The following is a 15,845-nucleotide window of genomic DNA, read 5'->3' as shown; positions in this document are numbered from 1 at the left end:
AGATAAGCCACAGACTGAGAGAAAATATTTACAAACCCTATCTCTTACAAAGGAATTATATCCAGAATATATATAAGAACTCTCAAAACTCAATAATAAGAAACTCAGTATTTTAAAAAAACTAACAAAGGATTTGAACAGACACTTCATCAAAAAGATACAAAGATGGCAAATAAGCACATAGAAAGATGCTCAATATCATTAGCCATTAGGGGATGCAATCAAAACCACAATGAAATACCAAAACACAGAAAATAAATTGACCATGGAGAGAACATGGAGCAGCCAGAACTCTCATAATTTGTTGGTGGTAATTGGCAGCTCTTATAAAATTAAACATACACTTACTATATACTCAGCAATCCCACACTTAGATATTTACCCTGAAGAACTAAAAACTTATCTTCACACAAGAACCTGTACATGAATGTTTATAGAAACTTTATTCATAATTGCCAAAACCTGGGAATAACCAAATCCTTCAATGAGTGAACGTATAAACAAACTGATACGTGCGTGCAGTAGATGTGAAATAAAAAGAAATGAACCATTAACACACACAACAATATGGATGAATCTCAAAGGAATTATACTGAGTGAAAGAAGCCAGTCTCAAAAGATTATATACTATATGATTCCACTTATATGACATTCTGGAAAAGGCAAAACTCTAGGGCCTCTTTGTTCCATGCCCAGCACAGCTACAGCTCATGGTCCCAAGGAGCACTGCAGCATGTAGCAGCTTCAAAGCCCTGAATCTGGACAAACTGACTTGTCTGCTAACTCTGTGTCCATCCAGCAGTCCCCACAAGCTAAGAATGGCGGTCCCTTGTCACTTTCTTTAAGAAGAGACTTGAGCATGCCCTAACAGGAGATTAAGTAAAGAAGATGTGCATACAGCAGTTCACTGAGATGGATGGCAAGGTCCACACTGATAAAACCTACACTGCTGGTTTTCTGGATATCATCAGCACTGACAAGACTAGAGAAAATTTCCATCTGACTATCACACCAAGGGTCACTTTGTTGTTCACTGTATTACTCCTAAACAGGCCAAGTGTAAGTTGTGCAAAATGAGAAGGATCTTTGTGGGTACAAAAAAAGATATCTCATTTGGTAAGCCGTGATGCTGACACTATCCACTACTCTGGTCTCATCAAGGTGAACAACATCACTCAGACTGATTTGCGGACGGGCAAGATTACAGATTTAATCAAGTTCAATACTGATAACCTGTGTGTGGTAACTGGAGGTGCTACCCTGGGAAGGACTGATGTGATCACCAGAGATGAAGAGAAGTGAACAAATTCAGAGTATATTTTTAATATATGGATTAGACATGAGTGAGAGAGAGAGAAGAATCAAGGGTTTCTCCAGCATTTTGTGTTCTCCTCTCCATGGGCCAGTCTTGCTCCCAATCCAGTAACTAAAAACCACAAAAAGCAAGAGGTCTAGAGTTTGAAATCAGTGGTCAAAATAAGGTGGTAACTAATTAAAATTACCATTTACAGGCTTTATATTTATTATCAATTTTTATTTATTTAGGTTTTTATTTATTTTGTTATTTGTGTTATTTCCTGTTAACTACACTAAGCATTTTACATTGTTTTGGTATTGATTCTCCCAATCATTATATGGTATGTATAGTATTACAGATTAAAAACTGAGATGCAGAAGAGTTACATGGCTTGTTCTATTTCCCACAACTGACAAGTAGTAAAAAAGAAGTTCAAACTCCAGGTCTTTCTGACTTCAAAACGTGTGCACTCATCTACTACACTACAGAATCTGTTGGGTATTCAAATATCCATATCCCAGCCCACCCTTTATTTCTCCAAGTTAGTTGAGCATCAGCCCCAATTAAGTCTCTAGTTTTAAGTGTGCTAAGTAGAGGGGAACACGCTGCTAACCAAGGGGAAACATGGTGAGAGGGAAGAGCACAGGATTTGGGTCAGACCAACCTGTCTTGAATCTTGGCTCTACCACTTAGTCGCTATGTCATCTTAGACAAGGACACTGCTCCAATAGATTCAACAAGCATTTACTGAGTGCCTATCATATTCCAGGAAATATTCTAGGCTCTAATGATATATTTGTGAACAAAACAGCAAAGATTCCTGCCCTCAAGAAGCTTACATTCTAGTGAAAGATATGGACAATAACTATAATAAATAACATGTATAGATGTCATAAAGTCATAAGTACTATGAAGAAAAAAAAAGCAGGAAAGGGTGATTGCAAATGGAGAAGGGTTACAATTTTTTAAAGACAGTCAAGGAAGGCTTCTGAGAAAGCGACATTTGAGCAAAGACTTGAAGGAGTTAAAAAAGTTGTTCATGTAGATACCTGGGGAAAGAGCATTCCAAGTAAAGAGAATAACGAGTACAAAGGTCTAGTCCATGCCAAGTGTGTTTGAAGAATAGCAGGGGGGTCAGAGTGGCTGGAGTGGACTGAGGGAGGGAGAAAACCACAGGAAATGAAATCAGCGAGAGAATGGAGAGGCTAGATAATGTATGTCCTTATAGGACAGTATAATGACCCCACTTTTACTCTGAGTGGATGGGGAGCCACTGGAGGGTTTGAGCAGACCAGTGCCATGACCTGACTACTTTTCCTAAATGTCTGACTGATGTATGGAGAATAGACTATGGAAGACCAGGATAGAATCATAGAATCAGGGAGGCCAGTTAAGAGTCTCTTGGTTAGTCCAAGCAAGAGATGATGATGGCTTAGACCAAGGTAGAAATAGTAGAATCGATGAAAAGAGGTCAGATCTTTTATACACACATATATATATATATATATATATATATATATATATATTTTTTTTTTTTTTTTAGAAGGTAGAGCTGGTAGGATCTGCTACTAAATTATATGTCGGTTTTGAGAGGAAGAGAGGAATCAAGGATAAATTCAAGATTTTTTGTCCTGGACAACTGAAAAGTTGGGGAATACTAGCAAGGTGGAGAAGACCAGGTCCAGAGTTATTTCATTAAGTTTGAAATGCCTATTTGGCATCTAAGTGGAAATACCAAGATGGTAATTGGATATATTTGACTCAAGTTCAGGAGAGAGGGCTGAGCTAAAGACATAAAATTTGAAGTCATCAGCATATGGATGGTATCTAATGATCTTAGATAGGATCACTAAGGCAATGAGTGCAAACAGACAGGAAAATTCAAAAGAATGGGCACATCTTTGGGGCATTCTAAAACTAAGACATCAGGGACACGAGAATTAATCAACAAAGATGCAAAAGTACTCATTCAGGAAGAAAAACCACAGAAAAGTATGTTAGGCTAGAAGCCAAGTGAAGAATGTGTATCAAGGAGGAGGAAGTGATCAGCTATGTCAAAGCACCTAACAGGTCATGTAAGATGAGGACTGAGAAGCAACCACTGGATTTAGCATATGAAAGTCACTTGTGACCTTGAAAGGACAGTCTCAGTGGAGGCAATGGGTAGAGTATGAAAGCCTTACTGAATGCAGTAAGAAAGAGTGTAAGGAGGACAACTGTCAACTATGAGTGTAAACAAGTCTAATGAGGAGTTTTTCTATAAAATGGAACAGAAAACTAGAGTAGTAATTGGAGAGGGAAGTGGAGTCAAGAGGAGTTCCTTCCTAAGACAAGACAATAGCAACATGTTTGTATACTAAGCCAACAGAGAAAGGGAGAAATTAACAGTGCAGGGGAGAGAAAGGAAGAGCTCAGGAGCCATGTCCTTGAGTGGCATAAGGGACTGATATCCAAGACACAAGTGGAGGAGCTGGCCTTAGATAGAGCAGGAAGAGTAAGAAGAGGGAAAAGAGTCCATAAGCACAGATGAAAATAGACTATGTGGATGGCGCGACCATGTGAAGCTTCTCTTCCGATGAGCGCTATTTTCCAAGTAAAATAGGAAACTAGGAGGGGGATGAAGTGTTAGAAAACTGAGACTAGAGAGGTATGAAATGCTTGTCTGGGACAGGGAGGAGGGTAAATTGCCCAGGAGCACCGCGGACTGCTTGCGGTTGGAGGTAGTGAGTTTACAGCACGCCTGCTCAGTGCAGGTGTGTGCTCTCCAGCCGCGTTAACTGTGCAGAGGCGGGAGCAGAGTAGTGGAGAGCTAGACGCAACCAAGGTCAGGCTTTCATCCAGTGAGGAGGACAAAATAAGAGGAGGGTAAGAGAGTTGATGTGTGCAAGGATGATGATAAAGACTACCCATAAAAGAGAAGCTCTGCGAGGAGGGAGACAGGGACCTGAGGGGGATGAAAACCAGTGAAAAGGTGGTGTAGTCAATGGCTTGTAGGTTTGGTGGAATCAAAGGACTGCTAGAATTGGGGTCCCAGATGAAGAAAGCTGGACATATAGGAGGTAGTGGTCAGAGAGAGGGAGACCTAAAGTTAGGGTCGTGGAGGAGCTGCAGTTACTGGGAATAACTAAGAGAATGAATGGTCGAGTTGGAGTTGAGGATAAGGTCACTGGAAAAGATGGTGTCAAGGAAATGAGAGGGCAGGGTAATGGAAGGGACATCTTCTTGGATACTGAAACCACCAATAACAACAGCAGTTAATGTTGGGAGAGCGACAGTAAGACAGAAGCTAAAATCTTCAAGGAAGGTAAGAGAGTAACCAGAGATGAGTAAGTGACCAATATAAGGAAAAGTGGATTCAGCCTGTTAGTTTATCTCTCCGAGTCTCAGTTTTCTCACTTGTGAGCTGGAAATGCTGACAGTTCTTCTAACATGAGGTTTTAATAAGGATTAAGTAAGATGATGGAGGTAGAACAGCTGTCACCCACTGGGCCTGGCAGACTTCAGTGTGCAGGAATATGGAATTATTTGTAAAAGGGCACCTGTGAAGTCTTAGGTATATGTCTCATCTTTCCAACTAAAGTTGAGGAGTGTGGCTGAAAGGCTCGCTGAGCTCAGGGTTGACCCATTTCTCCTAATCATCACAACTCCGCAGAGGTGTGCGCCCATGGTTCTCTCTGGGAGGCCTGGGCCTGGCATGACCCTCCGGTCTGCATCTATCCATACCCATGTCCATATCATCTCTGTCTTCCTGGCAGGCCCAGGCCTGCCTCCTCCAGCCATCTGCAGACACCAGGCATGTTGCCTTCCAGACTGAGCGTCTAATACAGAAGGCAAAAAGCAAACCAGCTGTTTTGGCTGCTCTGGTGTGTCTCCCTTTTTTATGGCCCGGCTAGCTGAAAGAGCCCAGGGAAGTGAAAGTCTCTAATGAAGTGGTACCTTCTATTCTGAACTGCACTGAACCCAGAAATGCGCAGAGGCTCTGGGATGGCACAGTCTGACTTGCCCATGACAGTCTGCCTGAGCTGAGAGTCATTTTTCTACCCAGCATTTCCAAAGCACCCTGCTTATCCCTAAATTCTATATAGAAATGAAGGGTAGCCACTCTTGTCTGAAAACATTTTCTTGACCCTTTCCCTTTTCTTAGCAAACAAACACTTATCAACACTTACTTCTTTCTCTAACGCAAAGGGACATTTTGAAGCAGCAGTGCTGCAAGGAGAAACGAATCATTAATTTAGAAAAATTGTTGAGCTTCTGCAGTTTGCCAGCCTCCCATCTATTTGCTGAGGAATCCAGGTTCTGGAAAAGCAAAACTGCACTCCTATTTACCAACTACTATTTACCGCTCTCAGGGCTTTTGACATTGATTAACACTGAAAGTGACATTTGGTTCTTGTGTTGCTTCTGAATAGACTTGTTTCAACTAAGAAACCAATAAGGAAGCCTTTAGGGGAAAATATTTTTGGGGCATAGTGGTTTGAAGGTGACATGAAACATTCTTTTGTCCAACATTTTGGATCATTATCTGGAATTGAAGCAGTGTGTTTTAGGGGAGAGAGAAGTTGGCATGTCACTAGGAAAGGCAGTCAGCCTCTGAAAGATAATTTAGAAACGTATGCCTAGGGAGGAGACGAGAGAAACCCAGAGGCAACTCATTAAAAAAAAAAAAACAAAACAAAAAAGAGGTCAAGGTCTGAAAATGATTATTCAACAGGCAAGTAATTTAAGGTGTCATGATTTGCTGTACAAAAGGATCTGTGGTAAGAAAGGATTCTGTTAGATTTAAATTACATTTGATTTTTAAATTTATAATTTACAAGCAGATTTTCCAGCACGTTAAAAGAAAGCACACCTGTGTACATTTTTCCCCCAAATTTAGCATATCAGCCATATCTTTCCAGTAAACTTCCCGCGTAGAGCAGTTGCCATTACAGGTTGGTGGTAAATGAGTTAAGTGATATTTCCATCAGCCTTAAAAGTGCATTTCCTTATCACTCCTCCCTCAGATTTGGCTCAAAATTAGGCAAGGAGAACTGCTGCTTTCAAAGAGCTCAGGGTGGGCTTTGGTAGGCATCAGAATTACTTAGAGAACGAGGTTAAAAGACAGATTCCTGGGCCTCATCCCCAGGAATTCTGAGTCAGTAAGTCTGCAACAGGGCCTGGGAATCATAGTTATAGCATGCACCCAAGGTAACTCTGATACAGGTGGCTGAGGAGCACACCTTGACAAATCTTGGCTTAGAGAAGATGCCCTCTAGATTGTTGTGTCAAGAGAAGTTGCCCTGCCTTCTGGATCCAGCATATCCTCTGGTTCCAACGCACTCTATAAGCTCACACTTGGTGGACAGTTTTGCTGATCGACACTGCTATGCTAGGCAAGCCCATCTGTGGGGCTCAGTGTGACACACCCCTGATTTTTCTTTATTCTGTTAGAACGATTACAGGAAGTTATCTATGCAATGCAAGGATTTTGTGGTGGGCGTGCTGGACCTATGCCGAGACACAGAAGAGGTGGAAGCGATTTTAAATGGTGATGTGAACTTCCAAGTCTGGTCCGACCACCACCGTCCAAGTCTGAGCCGGATCAAACTCGCCATTAAATATGAAGTCAAGAAGGTAAGCTTCCCCACCGCTTCCGGCCTTCCCAACTCCAGGGTTGCTGGCCTACCTTTGTGTTCATGCTTATTTTCTGTTCCCACAAGAGGATGGTGACAACACTGATTACCCGACTTGCCTCTAGACAGGGAACTTCCAGACTTGCAGGACTGCTCAGAGCTCCTTCCTTCACCCCCAGCCCACCAGGAGAGAGAGATGAATCATGACAGTTACTCCATGAACAGGCTTCAAGCCTGGAGAACAAAAGAGCAGATTTTCAACCTCCAAGCCACTAGCAAGGACAAGATTACAGTGAATGCTCCCATCAGCTAGCAGGCCAATTCCCAAGTTTTCATGAAAAACATATCACTCAGCTCTGTGAACAGCATTTATTGAGCTTTCCCTGTGTGCCTGGGGACTTGTGTAGAAAATGTCTTACTGTAGAGGATTTGTGGGATCCATGGTTCGGGAAGGCTCAGAGGAATTTCACTCGCAAGGCTTATGAAACCTTTAATAGGAAGCATGACTAGACTTTCAAAAGAGTAAGTCCCACCTCCTCAATCAACCTCAAGGTGTCTTTAATGGCCACCAGCACCCAGTAGCCCTCACACCCACAGTGGCTGGTCAGATTGAGTCCCTAAGGAGCAAAATTCAATTATGGTTCCACTTTGGATATACTCTGGATTCTTTAGAATCTGCTCTTATGTTAGATGACATCATTCATCCTGATGAAAACTGCAGAGCTCCAAAGATCCATATGCTTAAACACCAATGTGCTTTCCACATAAGCAAGATGGCTTATCAGTCTTTAAGGGTTCGTTTTTTTTTCCAGCTCTTTTACAGGGTGACTACTGGGGGGATTTCCAGTGTCCCCAAATTGGCCTCTTGGCATTTCTCCTCTTGTCTGATTATCTTAATTTGTGTGGGAGGAACCATCCTTCAACAAACCACATGTATCTGTGGTATTCATCTAGAGAGAGCTTCCAAGTTTGATAAAAATCTTCCTGTCCTTTTAATTTTAATAATAATCAAAAATTCTAAGAAAAATAGCTTTTTTCAAAGACTCTGAGTCCTGAAGACAAAATTGATAAACCATGGGAAAGGTGGCCTTAGATTAATATTCAAAAGCATAGAATTACAGGAGGGGAGGAGTCAGGCTGCAGTTTCAAGTATGTACAATCCTATTTACTTAGCGTAGGGAAACTCACTTTTTAGCTTATCTCAAGAGCTCACTGAGACGCTTCAGCAAAGCACAGTAATCCCTTCCTAAAGGTGCTGAGATATCCATGGTCTTGGGGTTCAAAGAAACCCTGCAGAAGAGACTGCTTGGTAATGAATGGTAACAAGCCTGAGTTTCTAGCATTTCCTTCCTTCCCCAAGCCACAGTATTCTCCTGCTTCCCAACACAGGGTGAAAGGTGAAGATGTATTTGACACCCCAAAGAAAAGATGATGTTTGGCATTTGCAGATTTACATTCACAGTTTTGGCTATTCACAAGCAATTCCAACAGCCCATGAAAATGCAAGCATTCACCGTTTTTCTGAAACATAAATCCAACTTAGCAACACAGTCACTGAGGGTAAATCACTGAGCAAGTCCAGAGTCTGGCTACCACTTCAGAGCCTATATGTATGTTCCTTCTCATTGTCAACTACCAAGTACAAAACAGCCCTGGTGATGAATGAGAAGAAAAAGTGAACACACTCTATGAACATGACAGTTTTGGTCAGAATAAAAAGGTTTTGTGAGGGAAATTATTTACTCTAGTGGTATTTGCTAATTAGGAGAATCATAAAGGTCTCAAGAAATACTCATCATGAATGTCAAGTATCTGCTGCAATCCATAGGTAGGAAGATGATAAATGACCTGCATAAAATGTCAGCCTTGCTCATTTCAAAATCTCCAATAGGTAAATTCTCTCAAACCACATATGCCATCATTCGAGAGCAGACAGACTCATAGTTTTCCTTGACATTTATTCTATCGTGAATTACCAGCGAAAATACATAATATTTTAAAATCTTATTGATATTATAATGAGATTTCATTTTTAATTTATGAACTTTAGAATGCTTGCATGGGCACAATCTAACCCTGGGTCTTTGAATTATGAAACAACTAGCACCAAGGCTTATTTACACCTGACATATATATGTGTCGTAAGGCTGGAATATAAAACCATAAAAAAATTCCTAAGGCTCTGCCACATATCAAATCAAACCATTAATTCAGTGATTAAAACAAACTAGTTGTTCTTGGCAGTTCCATGAGCTGCTAATAGGTGACCTTAAAAAAAGTTTTTGTGTTCAAATAAATTTAGAGACCTTGAGTTAAGCAGAGTCAAAAAGACTTCTTTGCTTAAAGACATTATAGAACCTTGATCATGCATTGCTACTCTAAAAGAAGAAGGGTACAATGTGTATGACTTGACCACAGAACTCCCTTTCTCATGGAGCATCTGGTAAAACTAGTTTTCCATGTAACAGTATTTGGGAAACTCTAATATAGAATCAGCCTTTATATTTCTGAAATGCATAGATCTGAGTGAAATGGGTGCCACTCTGCGGTTGGTACTGCACCCCAGATCATGTCCTTCATTTGAATGTTTGCCTCTCTTCGGGCATCACCCTCATGTCTGGTCCTCTGGCTGCCTCAGCCACAATGTCAGCCTCTGTTACATAAAGACAATTACCCCACCATGGCACAAGGGACCACCTGGTAAAGAGGAAGGAATGATGAAGAGGGTGTCAGGAGATTTCTAGCATGACTCTTACATTTAATGACCACATGGTCTTGGATAAGTCTTTGAAGCTCTCTGGGCCTCATTCCCCTTCTGAAAAATAGGCATATACGCTTTTGCTTCACAGGGTTTCTGTGAATTTTCAAATGAACTGATATGAGGGGAAATGCTTTGGAAACTGAAAAGGTCTCTACAGCTCCACAGGGAAGCATCATCACTGTCACTGAGTGATGCTATGCTCCCCCTTCCTTGGGACTAGAGGGGTCCTTTTATCCCCCGAGACATTCCCTAGCTTATCCTTTGTTATCTTCCCAGAGAATGCTAGAAATGTCCCCCTGGGTAAGGACATCATCCCTATAGCCTAAAACTCCTCCCCCAAAGACCAAAAGGCCTTGTGAGGATACGGCTGCTCTCCATGACTTCTGCCTTAATAGGGTGACTCAGCCTTCCCGCTGTGTTTGGAGGGCAGTGTTGGAGAAGTGGCTAAGAAGGTACCCTTGGAGGTTAATCACGGTCCAACCACTTATTAATGGGGTCACTTAGGCAAGTCACTTAGCCTCTCTGTGTCTCACTTCCCTCATCTATAAAGTCTGGTTAATAATGCCTACTTTATTGAATTGTTATAAGAATCAAATGGAATAAAGCATGTGTGCCTCAAATAGCCCCAGGCCTCACCAGCCTGTGGGTATAAATGAGGCAGTATTAATACACACATTGCACTGGCTTAGAGTCAGTGTTCACATTACTTAAGACATTTCTGTTATCCATCTCAGTCCCCCCCAGCCTTTACAGGCCACAGTCCCTTCAGAAGCCAAGCATGCCTCTTGAAGAAGCAAGGATGCTTCTTCCCCATACTGAGTCACAGTTAAGCCCAGAAGCAACTCTACTTTTGCTTCACAGATAAAGAAAACAGTCCCTCCAGCTTTGGCCTACAGCCCCAGTATATATACAGGCCTTGGTCTTCTCCCCCAGGGCCAACCTGAGTGACAGACATCTTGCCGACTCCTCCATTTCTAGCTCTGTCTCCAGGGAACATGCATAAATATCCTTCTTAAAGACTCTCCCCTCCCCCTGCACATCAACTCTAAATAAATGCTTGGGGACTCTGAGTCACACCAACTGGGAAGACCTAACCAGTCTGTGATTCATTCAGGTGCAGCTGGCCCAGTCTGCACCCGTAAAGAAAGATCAGTGTCTGGCACATGGTCGTTGCTGAGTGACTGGTTACAGAGACAAGATGCTTAGTGCTCTTTTCAGCTTGTCTAACTGAAGACCCACATCGGGGCCCTTCACTCTCATCCCTTCCTCTCTCTCCTCTTTATCGCTTCTTCATTTCTAGGCTTACAAGGAGGCTATCTCCCTTTCTTTCCCCTGTGTCATCTCTTCCTCCTTCCTGACTTCAGGTCTGCCTTAATGAGGATCAGGTGCATCTCCATTCACTGAAAGAGCTTTGTGGGCGTGTGTCCTCCAGGTTCAAAGCGCCAAAGGAGAGTGAGACAGGAGACCCGGAAGGTCCTATTTTCTACAATAGAAGCCTTAACTCCACCTGTAGAGGAGATGGAGGCCCCTCTGGACATAATTAAGCAAAGGTCTGCTACCAAAAAACATGGGAACACATGAATATTTTGTCCAAAATTATATCACTGTCATTGCAGAAAGCATGTCTATTATTAGGCAATATCACCAATAAGGGTGGTTAGTTTAATCTGACAAGTTGTTTTAGCCACGGCCTGTAAGCCCTACAGTCACTGATCAGCCTGCGGGGGATCCTGAGGAAAGTAAGACACAGTCTTGCCCTCAGAGAGCCATCAGTGTGGTGGGTAACGTGCGGACAGACAGGCTCTGACCACAGCAGCAACAGCCTCTGCACTTCGCTAGCTGAGCAAAGTAGAGTTCATAGCAGTTGCCTCTTTCAGACCCCAGGTGGCCCCCAGTTCTAGCGTCTTGACACGTGGCTTGATTTGGAGGATGCAATCATGGTACCAGCTATCTTTCCTTCCAGCTGGTGAGACCCACCCACTCTCCTCAAGAAGCAGCGCCACTCAGCAGAGCCTTCCAGATCCCAGAATTTCAGAGGTGCCCTTTCCTGACTCTGCCAAGCTCCCGGGTGATTCCTGGACCAGAAAGCTAGTATCACATGAAATAAAGACCTGGGACAGGACCATGGGAGGGGGAAGAATGCAGGCGGAACTCTCACTAGTCCTACTTAGTAACACAGTTCCCTTTTTCTTCACACTGCTGTACTGAGGAAATAATATCCCCTGTGATTTTCATTCACTGGCTGACTCATCATTTAACTAACATTCACTGATGTCTACTACATCACCAGCTCTGTGTTCAGCACTGGAGAGACTGAGAAGACCCAGGCCTCGTCCTTGAGCGGGGTTCATGTAGCACTGGAGAGAGATGTGTGAACAAAGGGTCACAATCCTGTCTGAGCAAGGCAAACAGGAATGGGAAGGGGGCAGCATGGGGGTCAGAGGAAGCACTGACCAGCTCAGTCTAGACCTCAGGAAATGATTTTTCCCAGAAGTGGAAATGCTTCCCAGAAGTGGAAATGCTTCCCAGAACTGGAAATGCTTCCCAGAACTGGAAATGCTTCCCAGAACTGGAAATGCTTGAGGTGGGGCTTAAAGGATGAGAGGTTCTGGAAGGGATGGCAATTTAGGTAGAGAGAGGTTAAAGTTAAAAAGCCACAGATATCTTAGGAAGAGTGGCACGTTTATGAAAGGAACATGTTTAGAGGGGCATGTGGCTGAGGCTGTACTATTGTGGGAAAGAAACAAACTGGAAAGTCTGTCAGCAGCAGGTCCTTGAGGGAATCCTATGCCATGCACAAGGAACTTGGACTTTATCCTGCCAGCACTGTCCTACAGAATTTTCTATGATGATGGAAATGTTCTGTTTTCTACCGTCTAATATGGTAGCCACTAGCCTCATATGGTTAATTAGCACTTGAAACGCGGTTAATGTAATTATGAAACTGAATTCATTTTTTTAATTAATTAAAATTTCAATAGGCACATGTGGCCAGTGGTTACTAAACTGGACAGTATGACTGTATATCCTCATTCATGCATTTAACAAGCATTCTCTGAGTGACTACAAAGTATGCTGTGCTAATCACTGCGGATGTGGTAGTGAATAAAAATGACGTGATATGAACCATGGTGGGGAAGACGGATATTCATCAGAACATCACACCAATACATTGTAATGTTCCACCTGAAGTCAGTGTTATGAAACAGAAAAACATGGTATTACAACTTCTAAAGGCAGATATGACCTAACTGGGAAGGTCAATAAAGGCTTCTTGGAAGAACTCATGTTTGCTCTGAGAAAAGTTAACCAGAGGTGGGGAGGACATTTCTGGCAGGAAAAAACATGTTCAAAGCTGTACAAAGGCCCTGTGGTGAGAAGAAATACAGCCTATAAGAGGAACTGAAAGAATGTGAATGTGGCAGAGTCAAAAGGCATGAGGAAGAGTGGGGTGTGGGATGAGTCTAAAGAAGCATACAGGAACCAGACCACGTAGGACCCAGAGGCTGTGGACCATGCTAAAGGATTTTGTTTTTGTTCTTTTTTAAGGAACAATAGGAAGCCATCGGAGGAATTTAATCAGGGGTGGTTTTCTCAGCATAGAAAGCCTCTGAGAAAGGCTGAAAGGCAAAAAGGGTGGGTATGGATGCAGTGTAATTGTTGAGCAAAAGGGACAGACTATTAATCAAGGCAGGTGAAGTTATGCTGCGTTAACAAGCAAAACCAAAGCTGTACTGGCTTTTAAGAAAAAAAAAAAAAAGGTTTATTTATTGCTCATCCTATTTCCATCTTGCAACAGAATTCAGAGGAATTCACTCAGGAACCCAGGCTGATAGAAATGCCACCATCTCAAATGTTTCCACCCTGCCAAAGGGAAATCCAGCCGTGGAGAGTCTCACATCAGCAATTAAATGCTTTCACCTGGAAGTGACACACATTGTTTCTGCTTACAACTCACTGTCAACAATTAGTCACATCACCCACCCCACCACAAAAGGGGCCAGGAAGTGCTGAATAATCCTGCCATGTGTTTGAAAGGAGAAAAAAAAATGGAGCTATTTAGTGAATAGCACTAATGACCACCAACAGGAAAAAAAGTTGAGGAAATTCATATTAAAAGCATCAATGTCTCTATAAATAGGAAGCAGAATCACCCTCTGAGGTAGAAGGCACCCTGAAAAAAAATTTTTTAAAAAGGTTTGGGAAAAATTCTGTGGGAGATGGGAGAGAGAGCTGAACAGTAGACCCAATAGCCCAGCCAATACTAGAGACTGTAAATTCTTTGCAACAGCCTGTGTTCTTAACAAAAATGGGAAATCTCTACAAAAAATGGTAACATACCAGGTCAGTGCTCTCCATGAACCTCAATTCCCTGCTGTGAACTTCATTTCAAGATTCTTTCATAGAGATGCAGCCCAGAAGTGCACAAAATGTGCCCACAGAGGAGAATACGAAGGAGGGAGGGGCAACCTTAGAGGGGAGGGGTGTGGGGGGAACATTCCACCGGCATCACCACCCTGTCTAAAGGTGGGCCAGGGCCTCTAACAACAGCAGAAGTCTGTTTGTTCTTTCCTCCAAAAATCACCATCTTGTGCACATTTTACAGTCACGCCATAAGTTGGCCCATTTTTCTACCTGGAGAAACTCCCATAAGAAGAAAACAGAACCTGTTGTGTAGCAATTTATAGTGTCATGGCCAGGAGCGTGCCTGCTCACATTCTCCACTTACTAAATATGTGGCTTTAGTAACCTGTCTCAAGTTACTAAATCTGCTGGCCTGCAGGAGCCCCTTGGATAAGGCAGATGTTACTCCAACCCTCAAAAGCCTCCTGGCCTAAATCTGTGCTAAGAAAGACAATAAGGCCCAGCAGTAGATGCACAACTGGCTGAAACCCCTCACCCTAGTGTGGTGACCACAGGTAGGGACACTAGAGATGGCAGCTGACCTCTACTGGGGTTCTGTTTCATTCCCTCCATCTGCAGAGAGCACAGGGCCAGCGAGCAAAGGGAATGTGGGGACACTGGGGCTTTCTAGAGGACGCCTGAGAGGCCAATCAGACGCTCACATGCTCTGAGCAGACATTCTCCCACTGTGTTTTCCTGCTGAGGCATCATTTCAACAGATGCTCAGAGTTAAGAAGACCAGAGCTGTCACAAACACAGTCTGGCTGGTCAGGCACTACCCCAGACTGTGCTGCAGGATGCCCAGGAGCTGCCAAACGCTGCTGGAATCCATCGGTATCGAAAGCATCAATCAGTGTGCTCTTTGGGGAGTCCTCTCAGCACTTTCGTGGCCCTAGCTGGCACAAAAATGACCAACGTCCATTAATCTCTTGGCTCAGAGCGGCTATCTTTTGCCTAGGAAAAGTAGTCTTGTTTTTCTCAAGCAACAATCCTAAGAAGAACTAACGCAAGTATGTATGTACCCCTTTTCTGCCTGGAAAAACTCTCAGGAGAAGAAAAATAAACGCTGTTGGGCAGCAGCATACTGTTATGGCTGGAAACCTGACTACACATGTGCAAATCCCAAGTCCTTCATTTACTAGATAGGTGGCTTTAGATAAGTTATTTCATCTCTGGGGCTCAGTTTTCTTATCTGTACAGTGGGGACAAACAATAGTACCTAATAAATGATAATCAATGTTTATTAACACATAATGTAGCTAGAACACAGTGCATAATGCTAGCTAATGGAAACTATATGCCATGTTGGTTTCACAAGCAGAAACTACCCTTAAGACAAAACCAGCCTTTTTCAACCTCAGCACTGTTGACATTTGGGGCCAGATCACTCTTTGCTGTGGGCAATGTTCTGTGCGTTAGAGGATATTTAGCAACATCCCTGGCCTCTACCTACTAGGTGTCAGTAGCACCACCCTCCTCACAAGTTTTGTCAACCAAAAATGTCTCCAAGACACGGTCTCTAATGTCTCCACAGGAAGACATGGAAACAAAATCATTCCCTGTTGAGAATCTCTGGGATAGTTTTCAGGATCTAGGCTATAACCCCTTAACTGTAAACCACTGAGGACAGGGATTGTTCCCCAAGGATGCACTGCATCTGTTCCCCTTGTTCCCCAAGGATGCACTGCATCTGTCTAGACCAAACCCAACATTAGATCGAAATCAAACTCAATGTATCTCTCTAGAACAAATTAAGTTCTCATACTTA

The 15,845-nt window shown here is 42.9% G+C and overlaps 1 protein-coding gene and 1 pseudogene across 5 annotated transcripts in view; both read left to right on the top strand.

Moving 5' to 3' along the window:
- TRPC7 (transient receptor potential cation channel subfamily C member 7) overlaps positions 1 to 15,845 on the top strand; it is a 122,190-nt gene that overhangs the window by 26,590 nt on the left and 79,755 nt on the right. For 3 of the 5 annotated variants that reach the window (XM_061188214.1, XM_061188216.1, XM_061188215.1), the window contains exon 2: positions 6,731 to 6,913. The exons of the other annotated variants lie outside the window; for them this stretch is intronic. In XM_061188214.1, the coding sequence (XP_061044197.1) occupies positions 6,731 to 6,913 (183 nt within the window). The remainder of the gene's footprint in view (positions 1 to 6,730; positions 6,914 to 15,845) is intronic. 5 annotated transcript variants of the gene reach the window in all.
- On the top strand, positions 711 to 1,302 carry LOC133089532 (small ribosomal subunit protein eS4-like; annotated as a pseudogene).

The sequence above is a fragment of the Eubalaena glacialis genome, chromosome 4, assembly GCF_028564815.1.
Source record: "Eubalaena glacialis isolate mEubGla1 chromosome 4, mEubGla1.1.hap2.+ XY, whole genome shotgun sequence".
NCBI lineage: Eukaryota > Metazoa > Chordata > Mammalia > Artiodactyla > Balaenidae > Eubalaena > Eubalaena glacialis.
The sequence above is the reverse complement of the archived record's forward strand: the minus strand, read 5'-3'. Positions and strand labels throughout refer to the sequence as shown.